At 66.5% G+C, this 16,832-nt stretch overlaps 1 protein-coding gene across 1 annotated transcript; it reads left to right on the top strand.

The window, feature by feature from the left end:
* Positions 1–7,088: 7,088 nt before the first annotated feature.
* Positions 7,089–15,488, top strand: GRIN2C (glutamate ionotropic receptor NMDA type subunit 2C). Its single transcript, XM_065735523.1, has 12 exons — positions 7,089–7,499; positions 8,271–8,860; positions 9,239–9,353; positions 9,862–10,073; positions 10,487–10,655; positions 11,267–11,420; positions 11,795–11,920; positions 12,000–12,229; positions 12,384–12,544; positions 13,009–13,196; positions 13,716–13,948; positions 14,193–15,488. Exons 1-12 carry the CDS (start codon positions 7,092–7,094, stop codon positions 15,486–15,488), a joined length of 3,882 nt encoding a protein of 1,293 aa, XP_065591595.1. The 5' UTR covers positions 7,089–7,091.
* The last annotated feature ends 1,344 nt before the right edge of the window (positions 15,489–16,832 follow it).

Here is a 16,832-nt window from a genome sequence, read left to right as displayed (position 1 = left end):
GGGCAGCAGAGGGCTGGCTCTTCCACAGCTCTCTTCCAGTGCAGTGAGTGTTGAGGTCGGGCTGCTCTCGTGGCTGTGGTCGTGGTGCTCAGCACAGAGGGCAGGTGATGCTCTGGGACAGGTTTTGAGCTGTGATGGCAGATTGAAGGCACGTCTTCCTTTGCTGGACCCAGTGTCCTTAGTGCAGAAGTTGGGGTTAGTGCTGGGCTGCTGACAGTCAAGGTCAGCAATGGCACGGGTGGAGCGTGGTGGCTGGAGGAAGGATCGTGGCGACGCTGTAAATCCTATTCCGCTAGTTCCCGATCCCCTTTCCCCGCGGCCTGGCTGCCCCCCCACCCCCATCTCTGGGGCTCTGCAGCCACCTCTCCGGGGTCGGGATGCGTGTGTCCTCCGCTGCCGTCCCCGTCCCCGCGGCCGCGTCGTTAGATGGCGCTGGGGGTCCGGCGATGGAGGGAGAGGGGCTGGGGGGGCTGCAGCCGGGCCGGGCTGCGGGGGGAGGGGGGAGGAGAAGCTGATCCAGGGCCGTTTCTGCAGCAGGGATGGATCTGGGAAGGCGATGCTGTGAGTGACACCTGCCTGCTGCTGGGAGGAGGCCTGCAAGGCTGCACTCACAGCCGGGGTGAGCTCGGGCGGTGTCCCTGGGCTCGCTGAGGGGCAGTGAGCTGCCATCGGCATTCTCAGGAGCGCTCGGAGCACCCGCAGCATCGGCACCTCGTCCGGAGGTGGAGCGGCCAGGGGCAGGTTGCTGCTGCCTGGAAACCAGCTCACACCGCTGGAAAATGTTGGGAAAACGCCTCTGAGCACTGTGGGCAATGGATGAGCCTCAGCCCGGGCCCGGCCCGCACCCCCCAGCCCCGCAGAGCTGGGCCGGGCACGGCTGCGGGGAACAGATGGCTCCGCCGCGCTGACCTCAGCGCTTTGGCCGAGTGCTCAGAGCCTCGGGAGGGGCTCCTCACCTTCCCTGCGCTGTCCCCGGGTGGCAGTGGGGTCGAGGTTCCCGTTTCTCGGGTTCCCAACCTCCCTCTGCACCGAGGCAATGGGTTTCTCTTGGCACAACTGCATCCCTTCTCCAAAGGGGCCCCTGTGCATCCTTGGCCGCACAGCCCTCGGAGCGCCCGTGTTTCCCCTCCTGCCCTCACAGACCCAGTGCTTCCAGTGCTCTGCACTCCGTACGTTTCCTGGGAGCCTGAAGTCAGGAAGGGGATGAGGTGCCCCACAGGCACTGTGCCATTAGAGTGCACCCATACCATTGTGAGCACTGGGGCTGTCACACTGCAGTGTCCCCATAGCCGTGTGGGGCACCTGCACGGGGTGGGAGGATTCCCCCACTTGGGGTTCATTGCTCTGGGGATCAGTGCTGGGAGGGGAGCAGAGATGATGAGCTCCATCGTTCTGCCTCTGGGAAGGGCACAGCAGCAGCTGTGAGGTGCTGCTCAGGGATGGGGGGCAGCTGGGGGGTGAGAGCTGTTTACATCCCAGGAATGAGTGGTTCCCCCCTTCCTGGGAAATTTCCACTTCCAATCTCTGCGGCAGCCACCACCTGGGAGGAGGAACTAGCCCCGAGGTGACAAAGCCCTCCCTGTTAACTTCATCTCACTTCATGGCTGAGCAGGGAGGATGTGTGGCAGCGGAGTGGGGCCGTGGTGTGTGCACAGCCCCATCCCACAGCCCTGCTGTGCCAGCACTGCTTCACTTTGTCTCCATTCTGTGCCAGCCGTGGGGCTCAGGTGCTGGTATGGTGTTAAATGGGGCTCAGCAGAGGGAGCCGTGGCCGTGGGGTGTCCATCCCGCACTCATGCATGGCTGGAGCAGCACTGTCCTCCCAGGGCGGCCCTCCCTGCTCGGTGTGGCTGTGCACCAGGACACCAGGACGATGTAGCAGGGCCAGGACCTGCTGGGTAACACAGCGGTGTGGGAGAGGAAGGAGGGGAGGGGGTGGGCAGCTCTGTGCCCTCCCAGCCCAGAGCTCCGAGCGCAGAGCAGGGCAGAGCGTGCCCAGGTTGGGCGGTGCCCAGTGGGGAAATGAGAGGTTTTCTCTTGGGAGGAAATGTCGCCGTGTGCCTGGAGGGCTGCGGGGATCCTCCCGGAGCTTTCGTTCAGCTCTGACCTTTATAACCACCAGGGTGCATTTCTGGAGGGGGAACGTAGAAAGGATTTGTGTTCTGGCTCTGAAGTGAGGTGTTTTGGTGGCCTCGTGGCAGTGCTGTGTGCTGGGGCTGTTAGGGACCCTCAGGGCACGGCCGCGGCAGACGTTGGGTGCAGGGATTTTGCTTTTTTTTGTAACGGAAAAGAATGTTTGTTTTAATTTAATACTTTCAGAGGAAACGCAGCTGTCAGGCTGGCACACGTGGCCCACCCCCACGGTAGGGACCCTCTGGCATTACCTGCCTGTTCTCCATGCCTGGGTGGGTGCGTGAGCCCACGGGGGGTAATGACCCACGGGATGGAGATGGGGCAGGGCTGGTTCCTGGGGGGGGAGCAGCTCTCCAGCAAAGCCCAGTCCAGCCCGGGGTGAAAGGGTGAACTGTGTCCCGGTGCCCTTTGTCACTCGCAGTGCTGACACTGTGGGCAGAGGAGCGGAGGCAGCGTCCTGTTGTCTGTCTGCTGTCTGCTGCTCACCCTCCCCTCCTTTCCAGGGCAGCAGAGTGGCACTGCACACAGACTGAGCTGTGCACACCCGGGCCCTGCAGAGCCCTCGCACCTCAGAGCTGGGGGCAAACTCCTGGAGACAGCCAGGCTGCTGCTCACAAACGGGCTGAAGCGAAGGCCGGGTGGAAAACACAATTTCCATTTGTTTTGGCATCACTTGCAAACCCCAGGGCCCCCGGCCTCGGGCAAAGGCACGCGGAGGTCCCACGCTCACTGCGAGCCGTGCAGGATCAAACCTCTCTGCAACGACCTTTCCACGAGGATGTGTGTGTGGGTGCTGGCTGTGCTTGGTGCCGATGGAGAGCTCGTGGGCACGGGGACACGGAGCTGCCGCGGTGCTGGGGAGGGGGTGGCAGCCACCCCATGGCCACGGATGTGTCACCGGGGATGGCCGTGTCCCCGGGCCGGGCTGCTCCGTCTGCAGAGGTGCTGCGGGCAGCTGGTGCTGTCTGGGGGCCGAGAGGAACCCAGCGCCCATCCTAAGGGCAGCAGAAGCCCCTGGGGCTCTGCCTATCTCCCCCTGCCTGTGCCGGGGCTCCCCCTGCTCTCCCCCCGAGCGGTGCCGGGATCAGCTGATGCCTTAATACGGGCCCTGGTGACAGCTGGAGGCTGCTGCTGCCGGCGGGGGCCGCGCTCCGTGTGCCCCTCCTGCGGCGGATGGGGGCCCGGGGCTGCTCCGTGCTGCCTGGGGGGCACCGGGGTGGGCAGCAGGACGGACCCCGGCCGCTAAGCTAGCGAAGGGCTGGAAGGTATTTGGGGTGTATATGTCTGCGGAGGGGGGGGGACGTGGGTGCAGTCTCTGATTCTGCCTGGGGGTGGGTGCAGGGGGGCGATGTCCGGGGACAGGAGGGGGTGCTTGCACGGACTGCACCGCTTTGTGGGGTTATTTTTTTCCGTGGGAAGCTTTGCTCCTTGGGCTCCCCGCGCCCGGAGCACGAATTTGGAGGGGGGACTGCAGCCAAGCGGCGAAGTTGCGGCTCGGCAGAGGGTAGGGGCCGGGAGGACATATGTCTCGTCCTTCTGCCAACCCCTCCTTTTCCTGCCCCCCCCCCTTCCCGCTCCCGCATCCCTGCCTCCGTCCGCGATCCCCGGCCGTCCCGACCCGGCTATGGCTACCGGGGAGCCGCGAGCATGAAGCTGGGGGCAGCGGTCCCCTCGGAACACCTGCTGGCATTGACTGAGCTCGGCCCCCCCCTCCCCGTGCGCACCCACCCCTCTCCCTCCTTCCTCCGCTCCCATCCCTCCCTCCCGCCGCAGCTGCAGCGCTTCCTCCTCCTCCTCCTCCTCCTCCTCCAAGGACGAGCCCGGGACCGACGGCCGGACCCCCCTTTCCGGCCCCGCACCCCCCCCATTCACCCTGGCCCCGCGTACCCCACAGCCGCAGCGGGGCCGGACCGCGCCCCGGGGCTGCCCCGGGCGGGGGGGGGGGCAGCGGGAGGAGCCCCCGGCAGCGGAGCGGGGCATGTAGGAGCCGGAGCGACGCTGCTCCCGTGAGTACCGGGCGGACGGGGGGGCCCGGCCCCGACGGGAACTTTTAGCGGTGAGTTGGGGTTTTCTGGGGGGGCTCCTGGAAATTTCACGGCCGCTTCTCTCGTCACCTCGAGATGAGGATGGGTCTCTTGTAGGGGGAAGCGCGAAACGAAGGGGTCCCCGCCGGGCGGCACCTTGCATAACCCTCCGCTCGCTTTTGTTTTCGGTTAATCCACATCCGACTTCTTTTTAAGCTGCGTTTCGGTGCGTGTGTGTGTGCGGGGCGCGCCGGGCCCTGCCCGCAACTGGTGCTGCGAGGAGGAGGGGGAGGAGGAGGAGGAGGGCGGCGCGGGATGAAGGTTGAAAGGAGACAGCGCTTCTCCCCGCGTCCCCGGGCAGCAGGAGGGGATGGGGCGGTTTTGCCGCTGTCCGTATTTCGGGGACTCATTGGGGTCCCCGTAGCGCTGCCCCTCTCCGGCGCAGCACCGGACGCGTTTCCCAGCGCCATCGGTGCCCCCCACCCCCGCCAGGCTCCGCTTCGTGCTGTCCTTCCCGGCCCCCTCCCGCTCGCCGCGGTTCTCAGGCTCCGGGGCTCTTTTCCAGATACGGTTTCTGTTTCTCGAGGAGGATTTTTGCATTTCGGGATTTTTTTCCTCCGCTCCCCGAGGTCACAGCATCCGCATGGTCCCCCCCCCGCGGCGCCGGGGCAGGGAGGGAGGGACGGGTGGAGGCAAAAAGAGTCTTAAAGCGAGAAGCAAACTTTCCCTGTTGCATCAAAATGAAATTCCGGGAGGTGGAGGAGGGCGAGCGCTCCTGGAGCGGCCCCGTTCCTCGCTCCCCCATCGGCGCTTCTGTCCGCAGTCCGCGGTGGGGTCCCTGAGCTCTGCCCCGTGCCACCCACCCCCGTGGGGCTGCCGGGGGCTGAAGGCTCATCCTGGCCCCCATCCCCCGCAGCCCTTCTGCCGTTCGGTTCCTTCTCCCAGATCCCGTTTTCCCATCCCCTGCGAGGCCCGGGGCTGGTGGTGCGGTGCTGGCCGTGCCCGGGCAGCTCCCCGCAGTCCGCATCCCAATCCCGGCCATTTTGGCATCCCCAGGGCCGCCCCGGCTGCTCCGGCACCGGCCGTGATGCTGCAGCTCCTGACCCAAACCCGCGGGTAATCCCCGAGCCGACCCCGCCGTGGGCCCAGGCCCCATCCCGCAGCCCGGCCCCTCCGCCCCATCTCGGCGGCACCGCTGCTTTTATTGCCGGTGCTCTGAGCCGAGCAGCTCCGCGCCGTGCCCACCTCCTCACCCCGCAGCTGTCACTGTGCTGCGGGGCAGTGCCAGGGAGCGCTGCTCGACGTGGATCCCGTCTGCCCAAATCCGGCCCCTGGAGCAGCCCCCGTGGGGGCAGCGCTCGGCTTTTGGGGCCGGCAGCGCTCCGCTTTTGGGGCCGGCAGCGCTCCGCTTTTGGGGCCGGCAGCGCTCCGCTTTTGGGGCCGGCAGCGCTCCGCTTTTGGGACCGACGGCTGCAGGGGATTCTCCGGAGCTCAGTGCAGAACGGCGCCGCGATGGGGCCGGGCCGTCCCGCGCCGATGTGCGGGAGTTGCGCGGTCCGAGGAGCGGATCCGCCGGCCGCAGAGGGCCCGGGGCCGTCTCGGTGTCCTTGAGCCGTCAGACGGACGGAACTGCCGGGAGAGCGGCTCTGCCCGTTTCGGGCGCTGCGTTGCTCCCCGTCCTCCCTGCTCGGGTGGCTGGTGCCGGATCCCAATGAATTATTTATCGCGGGACTAAAAATACCCGGGGATTGCGGCGAGGAGCGGCGGTGCGGTCCGCCCGGCCTGGCCCGGCCGTGCCGTGGCGTGGGACGCGGCCGCTGTGGGTCACCCGCCCCGAGGGCAGTGCCTCCCCCACGGCACCGCGGGGGGCACGCGCGTGGGAAGGGGTTTGTTGCCGTGCAGCAGCTCGGCCCCGCGCCGCGAGGTGCGTGCAGAGGCACTTTTTTGGGGGTATTTCTCATATTTTCGGTCCGTAACGCCGGCAGCGCTTTGCCCCGAGCAGCTCTGTGCAGCACCATAGGACAGAGGGGTCCCCGGGGGACCCCCGGCCCAGAGCCCGAACTTTCTCTCGCTGTGCCTCGGGTGCGTTAAGCAACAGCAGCTTTTAATTGCGAGTGACATTTCCGAGCGCCGGCTGGCAGCTGGCATCTTGCTGCATGCGGTGCCACCGCGGCTGACGGCCCCGGGGCTTCAGGTGCTCCACGCGGGGCCGTGGCTGCCGCAGATGGGCCCGGACCCACCCGGCAGACGAAGGGGACCTTCGCTTTCCCCACTCTTTAGGAGCTGCCGGGTACCACGCAGCTCAAGCTGGAGAGCAGCTGATGGGGATCTGGGGGGATTTCCTCCCAGGAGCCATAAGGAGCTGAGGTGCCCCTCTATGCCCACACATCCCGGCCCCACTGACACCCGCAGCCCCTCTGCCCTGCCGGGGATCCGCGCTCTGCACTGCAGAGGGTGCGCAGGGGAACGAGAGCTTTCAGCCTGTGGATATTTAAGGTGACTGTAGAGAGAGGCACGAGGGAGCACCCACCTCCCCCCGGCACCTCCCGCTGCTGTCCGCAACCCTGCCCCGGGACAATGAGAAGCATCCTAACGTGGCCCAGAGGGGAAGGAGGGCCAAGTGGCAGTGGGGTGGGGACGGGCTGGCGGAGGGAAGCAGGAACAGCTTGGGAAAGGTTTGTGTCTGCTGAGGATGAGGGTAAGGGATGCGGTATTGGGGCACAGCACCTCCGTACCCCCGAAGGGGCCGAGCCGGGGGGCACAGCCTTATGCTCATCCCCACACCACGTCCATCCTCCGAGGGAGAAGGGCCCCTCCTTTCCTTGGGGTCACCCTCTGCTGAGGCGGTGCGTGGGGGAGGATCCCCGCGTGGCCGGGTGCGAATGGACGGGTGTGAGGGGCTGTGTCCATCCCCACAGGGACACGGCGGTGGACATGGGCAGAGCGCCGGCGCACACTCTGCTGCTGTCTCTGGTGCTGGGCTGCTCGGCCGCCTTCCCCGACGTGCTGCTGCCCGGCCCTGCGGAGCCGGTGGTCAACGTGGCCGTGGTGTTTGGGGGCACGTCCTACCCGCTGCACATCCGTGCCCGCCTGAGTCCACAGAGCTTCCTGGACATGCCCCTGGAGATCCACCCCATCACCGTCGTCGTTAACAACACCAACCCCAGCTCCCTCCTCACCCACATCTGCGACGTGCTGGCCAGCCACAAGATCCACGGCATCGTCTTCGAGGACAACGTCGGCACGGAGGCAGTGGCACAGATCCTTGACTTCGTCTCCTCCCAGACCCAGGTCCCCATCATCAGCATCAGCGGGGGCTCTGCGGTGGTGCTCAGCCCCAAGGTGAGGCTTTGGCCGCGGTTATTTGGGGTCTGGGACCAATGCAGTGGTTATTGGAAAGGGTGGTGGGACTTCCATGGGTGTCCAGGCAGGATTTGGTCCTCCCCTGCCATTCTGGCTGCTGGGGTCCGTGTGGCTGTGGGATGCACTACTGCCTCCTGCTGAGAGAGAGCAGAGGGGATGTCGGGATGGCTCCCCCAAATGCCTGGGGTTGCTCTCATGCAGTGGGCTCTAAACCCTAATGCCGAGCTCCTGTGCGGCTGCATATGGGGTGGGCTTGGCTGGAGCTGCCAGCCGTCCTGCAGCTGCCCCCAAGGGGAATCTGTGGGGTGGCACAGGGGCAGCCCCTGTGGGAGCGTCAGGAAAAATCCCAAAGGTGGAGGCGGTCTGCGTGCAGAGCAGTGCTGCCTGCTCACGACCTTCTGAAAATGGCATTTGCTGCATCATTTAAGACAGAATCAGATCAATTAAGATTTGCTAATGAGAGGCCAGATGGCCGGGGGGGTGGGGCGGGCGGCGGAGCCCACAGCAGGTAGCGGTGTGGGAGCGGCTCCGGCACCGTGTGGGGATCCCGGGTGGGCTGGGTGGGCTTTGGTCAGCGGGGTGGGAGACCTCGGTGCCGTGCCATGAGACATCTGCAGCTCTGAGGAAACCTCAGGGATGGACCGGCCCCGTTTGGGTGTCTCCGGGCCATGGACCACAGCAGCTTATAGTGTGCTGGTGGGTCCTGTGCCGTGGGGCCAGCCGCCCCCTGAGCCCCCTCCCCCCCCCCAGGAGCCCAGCTCGGCCTTCCTGCAGCTGGGCGTCTCCATCGAGCAGCAGATCCAGGTGATCTTCAAGGTGCTGGAGGAATACGACTGGAGCTCCTTTGCCGTCATCACCAGCCTCTACCCGGGATACAGCGTCTTCCTGGAGCTCATTCGCTCCTTCACCGATGCCAGCTACTTCGGCTGGGAGCTGCAGGACGTGCTCACCTTCGAGATGAGCCAGGAGCGGAGCAGCTCCAGGACGCAGCGGCTCCTGCGGCAGCTCGATGCCCAGGTGCTCCTGGTCTACTGCTCGCGGGACGAGGCCGAGTTCCTCTTTGAGATGGCCGGGCAGGCCGGGCTGGTGGGGCCGGGCTACATCTGGATTGTGCCCAGCCTCACGGTGGGCAACATGGAGCTGCCTCCCTCCTCCTTCCCCGTCGGCCTCATCAGCGTGGTGACCGAGAGCTGGAAGCTGAGCCTGCGGCAGAAGGTGCGGGACGGGGTGGCCATCGTCGCCATGGGGGCGGCCAGCTTCTTCCGAGCCCACGGCTTCCTTCCCGACGTGGGCCGGGACTGCCGGGCGCCCATCGCCAACGCCAACGTCAGCTTCTACCGGTGAGGAGTGGGGAATGGGGCCATGCGGGGGGTGGGAAGGGGGGAGGAGGGGCGGGTGTTGGGCAGCAGGGGGACGCTCACCCCACCGCCTCTACTCGAGCACCTTGAAGTGACCCTTGTCTTGCCCTCGGAGCTCCTGGGAAAGGATTTAAAGCTCTTTGAGGGCTTCTTTGCGCTGCATCCGTGCTTCTGCCCTTCCCCACCTGCAGTGGTCCACCCTCAGCGCCTTCCTGCAGGGAGGGCTGCCTCAGCTCCCCCCGTACGGGGGTGAAGTGGGGCCCCCTCCCAACCCCACATCCCCTGGGACGTGGGGCTCTGTCGGGGGGCAGGGCAGCTGGGGCAGCAGGGCTTGGGCTCACTGTGTGCTGTGCTCCCCAGGCACCTCCTCAACGTGACTTGGGAGCACAGGGACTTCTCCTTCAACGAGGGCGGTTACCTGATCAGACCCACCATGGTGGTGATCTCACTCAACCAGCACCGGCTCTGGGAGATGGTAGGAGCCCCATGGGCAGCGTGAGCCATGCAGGCCCTATAGCTGACACCACACACAGCTCCCCACGGCTGACACCAAACGCAGCTCCCCCTGCCTGCCAGCAGCACACATGGCTTTGCAGCTGCCGCGTTCCCCCCCCCCCCATAATTGCATTCCCTTCATCTGAATCCTTTGTGCACCTCGATGTGTGCTTCCCCGCCCCACAGCTGCTTTGTCCCTTGCTCCTCTGGCCCCACTCCTGTGCCTGACGCTTCTGCCCCGCAGGCACAGACCCCATGCAAACCACCCGGAGGTGCTTTTTCCAGTTTGAAAACATTTCAAGTGAAAAAAGGCAACTCCTGTGCACACAGCCCCGGGAAGAAAGAAAACCTCCTCCCGTTGTCACCGGGGCAGAGCACGAGTGTGTGCGTGCGGGCGGTGGGAGCTGGGCCGTGCCCACCGTGCCCGTCCAGCCCGGCGATGCCCCGGGTCCCCCACGGCGGTGACGGTGCGCTGTCCCCCGGGGCAGGTGGGGAAGTGGGAGCACGGCATCATCCACATGAAGTACCCGGTGTGGCCCCGCTACGGCTCCTTCCTGCAGCCCGTGGTGGACAACCGGCACCTGACGGTGGCCACGCTGGAGGAGCGGCCCTTCGTCATCGTGGAGAACACCGACCCCAGCACCGGCGTCTGCGTGCGCAACACCGTGCCCTGCCGCAAGCAGAGCAACGCCTCGGCCAGGTGAGAGAGCCCGGCACCGCTGGGAGCTGCCGAGATGGGGCTGGAGCCAGCGCGGGGGGGCCCGCAGCCTGGACAGGCGCTGGGAAAGGCTCTGCCCTCCTCCACCGGCGCAGCTGGGAACCCGCCCGTGGGTCCTTCCCCTTCGCTTTCCCTTTGCCCTTTTTCCCTTTCGCATTTTCCCCTTTTCTCCTTTCTCTTCCCCTTTTTTCATTCCCTCTCGCCCTTATTCCCTCCCCCTCCCCCCTTTTTTCCCTTTTCTCCTTTTCTGCCTTCCCCCCTTTCCCACTCCCTTCCCATCCATCCCAGCACCCCGCAGAGGATGAAGCACAGCTCCTCGCACACGCGCTGTGGGGCAGCTCGGGGCTGTGCCAGCTCTGCAGACCCCTGACCCCTTTTTCTCGGCGCGGTCTCAGCAGTGACGGCCTCGCAGACCCCTACACCAAACTGTGCTGCAAAGGCTTCTGCATCGACATCCTCAAGAAGTTGGCCAAGACCGTGAAGTTCTCCTACGACCTCTACCTGGTGACCAACGGCAAACACGGCAAGATCGTGCGTGGGGTGTGGAACGGCATGATCGGTGAGGTAGGGCCGGGCTGCCCCGGGGGGACTGCTCCCGCGGAGCGGCGATGCAGCGGCGCGGGGAGCGGGGGAGACCCCTGGGGGTGCGGAGATGTGGCCCTGGGGCCCTGTGGGGCAGGAGATGGGCTGTGATTCCTGCAGGAGGGGCTGAGGGAGATGGGGCTGCCCAGGCTGGAGAAGAGGAGGTGCCAGGGAGACCTCACTGCTTTCAGTGCCGAAAGGGAGCTTATAGAAAAGGTGGAGAGGGACATCCGATGTGGTCTGATGGAGGCAGGACGAGGGGGAAAGGCTTTAAACGAACGGAAGGTGTAGGTTAGATGTCAGGAGGAAATTCCTTACTAGGAACGCAGCAAGTGCTGACCGTGTTCCCTGGAGCAGCGGCGGTGCCCCACCCCTGGAGGGGATGCCCACTGCCCTGGGCTGCCTGAGCTGCGTGGGGCAGCCATCCCACGGCGGGGCTGGGCTCGGGGCCGGGGGTCCCTCCCAACCCAACCACTGTATAGTGCTGTGACTCAGCCCTGCCCAGGGCACTGCTCACTGGGGCACGGCAGCGGCGGTGTCTTTGGTTCTCCTCCTCTTCCTCTGCCCGTCCTGAGGCCGCCCTTCCTCCCCAGGTGTACTACAAGCGTGCAGACATGGCCATCGGCTCCCTCACCATCAACGAGGAGCGCTCTGAGATCGTGGATTTCTCTGTGCCCTTCGTGGAAACCGGCATCAGTGTGATGGTGGCCAGGAGCAACGGCACCGTGTCCCCGTCCGCCTTCCTCGGTGAGCGTGGTGGGCTCAGCCCACCCTGCTCCAACTGCGGATTGGAGGCAGCGCTGGGTTTAATAACATCAAAACAAATCCAGTTTGCATTTCACGCGGAGGGAGGCTGAGCCGCCAGCACCAGGGCTTTCCCCCCCCCTTGCCTGAATAACCCCACTGTTATTATTTCCTCATCGTATTTTGTGTGCGGGAGGAAGGATGGAGGTGTGGGGTCACCTTCACCAACCCCATGGCCACAGGGTGCCCTCCACTGGGGGCATTCTGCAGGGCAATGAGTGTCGGCGTCACGGCCACCAGTGGGCACAGCCGGGGATCACACGGGGAGCGTGAGGGGGTCGGGTGCCAGGCTGACCGGACGGAGCCTTGCCTTGCAGAGCCCTACAGCCCAGCCGTGTGGGTGATGATGTTTGTGATGTGCCTGACCGTGGTGGCGGTCACTGTCTTCGTGTTCGAGTATTTCAGCCCCGTGGGCTACAACCAGAACCTCACCAGTGGCAAAAGTGAGTGGGGGGAGGCGGGAGCTGGGAGGGGACTCATCCCCACGCTGACACGTGTCCCTCTGCCCCCTGCCCCCCCCAGGGCCGGGCGGTCCCTCCTTCACCATCGGCAAGTCGGTGTGGCTGCTGTGGGCCTTGGTCTTCAACAACTCCGTGCCCATCGAGAACCCCAAGGGCACCACCAGCAAGATCATGGTGCTCATCTGGGCCTTCTTCGCCGTCATCTTCCTCGCCAGCTACACCGCCAACCTGGCAGCCTTCATGATCCAGGAGCAGTACATCGACACCGTGTCGGGGCTGAGCGACAGGAAGGTGAGGAGCCTGCGCTGCTCTGCCCTCCGCCCAAAGTTAAGCGGTCGGGGTGGGGAGCCCTTGGGGGGCTGCGTGGTTGTGCACACACGGGAGGAGGGGGGGGGGACGCGGCGTGCCCGCCCCCCACGACTGCCACGCGGGGTTCCCGCTGCAGTTCCAGAAGCCGCAGGAGCAGTACCCCCCGTTCCGCTTCGGCACTGTCCCCAATGGCAGCACCGAGAGGAACATCCGCAGCAACTACCCCGACATGCACACCCACATGGTGAAGTACAACCAGCGCTCCGTGGAGGACGCCCTCACCAGCCTCAAAATGGGGTACGGCTCTCCTGGGTAGGGGATGGGTCCCCCGAGCGAAGTACGGCCCCAAATGGCTCCTTGAGATGGGATGCAGCACTCCCCAGGTGCAGTACGGATTCCTCAGCTGGGGTACAGCCCCTCCAGTGAGCTGTGGCTCCCCCAGTCTGGGCACAGCCCACCTGGATGCTATGGCTCTGCACACTGGGCTGTTATGGGTCCGCTAGGCTTTCCTAGTTGGATTATGGGACCCCAAAAGTGCTACAACCCCGTGCAGAAGGGATAGAGCTTCCTACAGCAACCTGCAGCCCCCCAGGTTAGGTTCCTCTCTCCTGGGTGGGGCTGTGACTCTCCAAGATGGGGTTGAGATCCTCCAAAGATTACTGCCCTGGGAAGCCGCCACCTGAAAGGGGCTCAGCTCCCCCAGAAAGGGGTCCGCCCCCTCCCGAGGAGCCCCCCCTCACTCAGCCCTCGGTGGTGGGCAGGAAGCTGGATGCCTTCATCTACGATGCGGCGGTGCTCAACTACATGGCGGGCAAGGACGAGGGCTGCAAGCTGGTGACCATCGGCAGCGGGAAAGTGTTCGCCACCACGGGCTACGGCATCGCCCTGCAGAAGGACTCGCGCTGGAAGAGGGCCATCGACCTGGCCCTGCTGCAGTTCCTGGGGGACGGTGCGTGCCCGGGGCGTCTCAGGGGGAGCCCGTGGTCCTCACACTGTAGGGTGGGCTCAAGGGGTTGGGGAAGTCGGGCTGCTCCTTCGAGGTGCTGTTAAAGCCCATCGGGATCTCCCCAGACACAGGATGGGGTTATTCCCTCTGAGGTCTCTGCTCTTCTCGAGGGCTGCAAAATCCCATATGTAAAATCTGAGAAAATCTGGGAGGTGGCCGTAGATGAGGTCTGAGGGCTGGGGGGCAGAGAGCTGGGAGTGTGGGATGGGGGGGGAGAGGGATGAGATGGGCTGAGCAGAGGAGGATGAGCAATACCAGGGCTGCTCACTGGCAAAGGCTGAGCCCATGATCTTTAATATCCCACCCAACCCAACCAATCCCAATCTCAGTGTAGCTGTATGATCGCAGCTCTGGGGTTTGGGTGGATTTTCTCCTCCTCCACCACCACGGAGGGGTGGAGGCAGCGCTGGGGAGGTGGTGCCCATGGTGCTTCACCTCATCCCCGTGTGTGCCCGGTCCCAGGTGAGACCCAGAAGCTGGAGACGGTGTGGCTGTCGGGGATCTGTCAGAACGAGAAGAACGAGGTGATGAGCAGCAAGCTGGACATTGACAACATGGCCGGGGTCTTCTACATGCTGCTGGTGGCCATGGGGCTCAGCCTGCTGGTCTTCGCCTGGGAGCACCTCGTCTACTGGAAGCTGCGGCACAACGTTCCCAAGTCCCACAAGTTCGACTTCCTCCTGTCCATCAGCAGGGTGCGTGCTGGGGCGGGGGAGGGCACGTCCTCGGCCTTCGGTCTCTGCTGGCTCTGTGCGGCACGGGGGCGGAGATGCTGTGGGGCGGGAGCTGCCCCATAGCGCGGCTGGGGCTCCGTCGCTCCCGTTCAGCCTTCACCGGCTCGAGGCTCTCCCCAGCCGTCCTTCAGCGTCAGCTCGCGGCGGGGCTGAGAGCACGGCCCCGCGTCCCGCTGACGGCGCGGGCTGCCCGCTGTCTCCTCAGGGCATTTACAGCTGCTTCAGCGGAGTGCAGACCCTGGGCAGCCCCGGGCGGGCGCCCACGCCCGACGTGACGGCGAGCTCGGCCCAGGCCAACGTGCTGAAGATGCTGCAGGCGGCCAAGGACATGGTGTCGACGGCCGGCGTGGGCGGCTCGCTGCAGCATGCCACGCGCACCATCGAGGACTGGAGCAGCCGCAGCGAGCACCTGCACACCGCCTTCTCTCTGAGGACGCCGCAGCTCGTGGTGCAGAACAGCACCGGCGCGCACCGGGCTCCGTCCTGCGGCCCCGCGTACCCCGAGAGGTTGCGCAGAGCCCACGCGCCCAAAGGGCCCCCCCGCGGGCTGCCCCTGCCCGTCCCCGTGGACTCCCGCGAGGAGAGATGGAGAGGGGCGGGCGAGCGCTCCGCGCCCCGCGTCCTTCACCCCGTGAGGTTTCAGGGCGGCCGCGCGGGGGACGGAGCCGTCCCGGGGCCCTTCCTGCACCTCCCGGCGAAGGCGGCGCCGGAGGCGGATTTCGGGGAGCACGCGCCGATGGGGAACCATATCGGGGCTCCCTCCGCCGCCCCGGAGCTTGCCGGGGAGCTCCCGCCGCCGGACATCTACCGCGAGCACGGGCGGGCGGAGCCGCCGCTCTGCGGGGACGGCGCGGGGACGGCACCGCGGCCGCTCCCGGCGTCGGAGACGGGAAGGGAGATGGGGAACGCGGCCCTGCCCCCCGCCCGCTCCCGCGGCTCGTTCCCCAAAGCCGCCAGGACTCGCAGAGCCGCGGCGGAGCGGGAGCAGCCGACCCGACGGGCGAGCGCGGAGCGGGGCGAGAAGCATCGCGGTGCGGGAACGCGGCGCTGCGGGGCGCGCCCGCCCTCTGCCCGCGGCGACGTCCCCGACCTCTTCCCCGAAGCCGAGGCCGTCCACGGCCGCGGTCCCCGCTGCCCCGAGGCCGCCGGGCGGCTGGCGGGGACGGGGCGGGCGCCGCGGTCGCCTCTGTCCCGGCTGCCGTCGTACCGGGAAGCGTGCCGGCAGAAGCCCCGCGGCACCGCGTGCGCGCCCTACGCCTGCGCGGACTCCTACGCCCATCTGCCCCTCTACCTGGGCCGCTTGAGCCGAGAGCACCCCGGGGAGCCGGGGGGGGGCCGGGGGCCGGGGCGCTGGGACGGAGCCTACAGAGACTGGGGGCGGCGGGGGGAGCCGGGCTGGCTGTGCGCGGCGGGCACGGAGCGGTTGGCGGCCCGCGGGGTGACGGGACCCTGCGCCGGGGGGTCCTGGCGGCGGATCTCCAGCCTGGAGTCAGAGGTTTGATGGGGGCACCGGGGGGGCTCCGAGAGATGCGCTCGCTCCCCGCTCCCCGCCAGCGTGCACGGAGAGAAACCGAGCGTCCTTCGCCCGACGTCCCTGAGCCAGGCTGCTCCTCCTGGGGATCCTCCGTCGCGGCGGCGGGATGCTCCAAACCAGATCTGCTCGCTTTGGAGGCCAGGGGAGCCTCCTCGGGGCCGGACCGGGCTCTCCCCGCAGGCAGGGCTGGCGGGGGACATGGGGACGCCGAACTCATCGTCACCGCGTTTCTGTCTGGGTTTCATCGAGGGACTCCCGTCAAGCGTCCCGCTCAGGTCATTAAAGAGACATTAGGAACCAGTTGGGCCCCTTCCTCCCGCGCCGCTGCCGCCCGTGCGTCGTCCCCCGGTCCGTGCCCCGTCCGTGTGCCCGGCTGGCCGCGCGGGGACGAGCTGTGCACGGGCTGCGGGAGCAGCTGCAGTGCGGGACGGGGGGAAATGGCCTGAACTCAGCTGCCACGTGCTGGCTGCAGCTCGCCTTGCTGTGCCAGCACCCCTCAGCCCCCCCCCCCCTCCTTTCTCGTCCCCGATAAAGGCAGAACCTTTATACAGGCTGTTGTGGAGCACCACAACACCTCCATCGGGACAGCAGCAAAGCCCTGGGGAGGGCTGGGCGCTCACTGCCCAAGGACAAATGTGCTGGCAGCGCCTGTCCGTCCGTCCATCTGTCCGTCCATCCGTCCATCTGGCCGGGGTTAAACCCAGCCGCTGTCCCTCCCCCCGCCCGCTGCCGTCACGTGCCAGCGCTTTAATTCCCGTTATTATTTATCATCGCAATTGTCACTTAATTGCTTTGGCAGCCCCTCCGAGCGCCTCTTGGCGACGGACGGCGGCGGAGACGGAGAGCGGGAGGGGCGGACGACGGTCCCCGCGGGGCCGTATGGGGGCGGGGAGCTCTGGGCTGCGGTGCCCGTGGGAGTGGGCGGTTCCCCGCCGCTGCTCCGTGAGTTTCCCCCACGCGGTGCCTTTGTGACCCGAGGACGCCGTGGTCCCGTGCTGGGTAACCGGGCTCAGCAGCGCCCACGGCCGGGCCGGGTCTGGGGGCAGAAACGGGAGGAAAGCCGTCCCCACGCACGATTCCGATTAATTCTTCCGTCCCCGGTGACTCAGCAGACGCCAAACGCGTTTCCTCATGTTTTATTGAAGGCCTTCACTGCGGGGCAGCGGGGGAGTGATGGGGGTGGCACGGGGATGCTGCCCGTGGGGTGTGCACGGCCTCCAGGTTCACTGCCCGCCCCACCCGGGACGTCCGGGTAGGACGGTAGAGCAGGGGCAGCCCTGAGCGGGAAGGGGAGGGACCCCGGGAACAGAG

The sequence above is a fragment of the Cyrtonyx montezumae genome, unplaced genomic scaffold, assembly GCF_038088225.1.
Source record: "Cyrtonyx montezumae isolate F1298 unplaced genomic scaffold, pur_monq_1.0 scaffold_19, whole genome shotgun sequence".
Classification (NCBI taxonomy): domain Eukaryota; kingdom Metazoa; phylum Chordata; class Aves; order Galliformes; family Odontophoridae; genus Cyrtonyx; species Cyrtonyx montezumae.
This window is presented reverse-complemented; position numbering and strand designations above follow the sequence as displayed.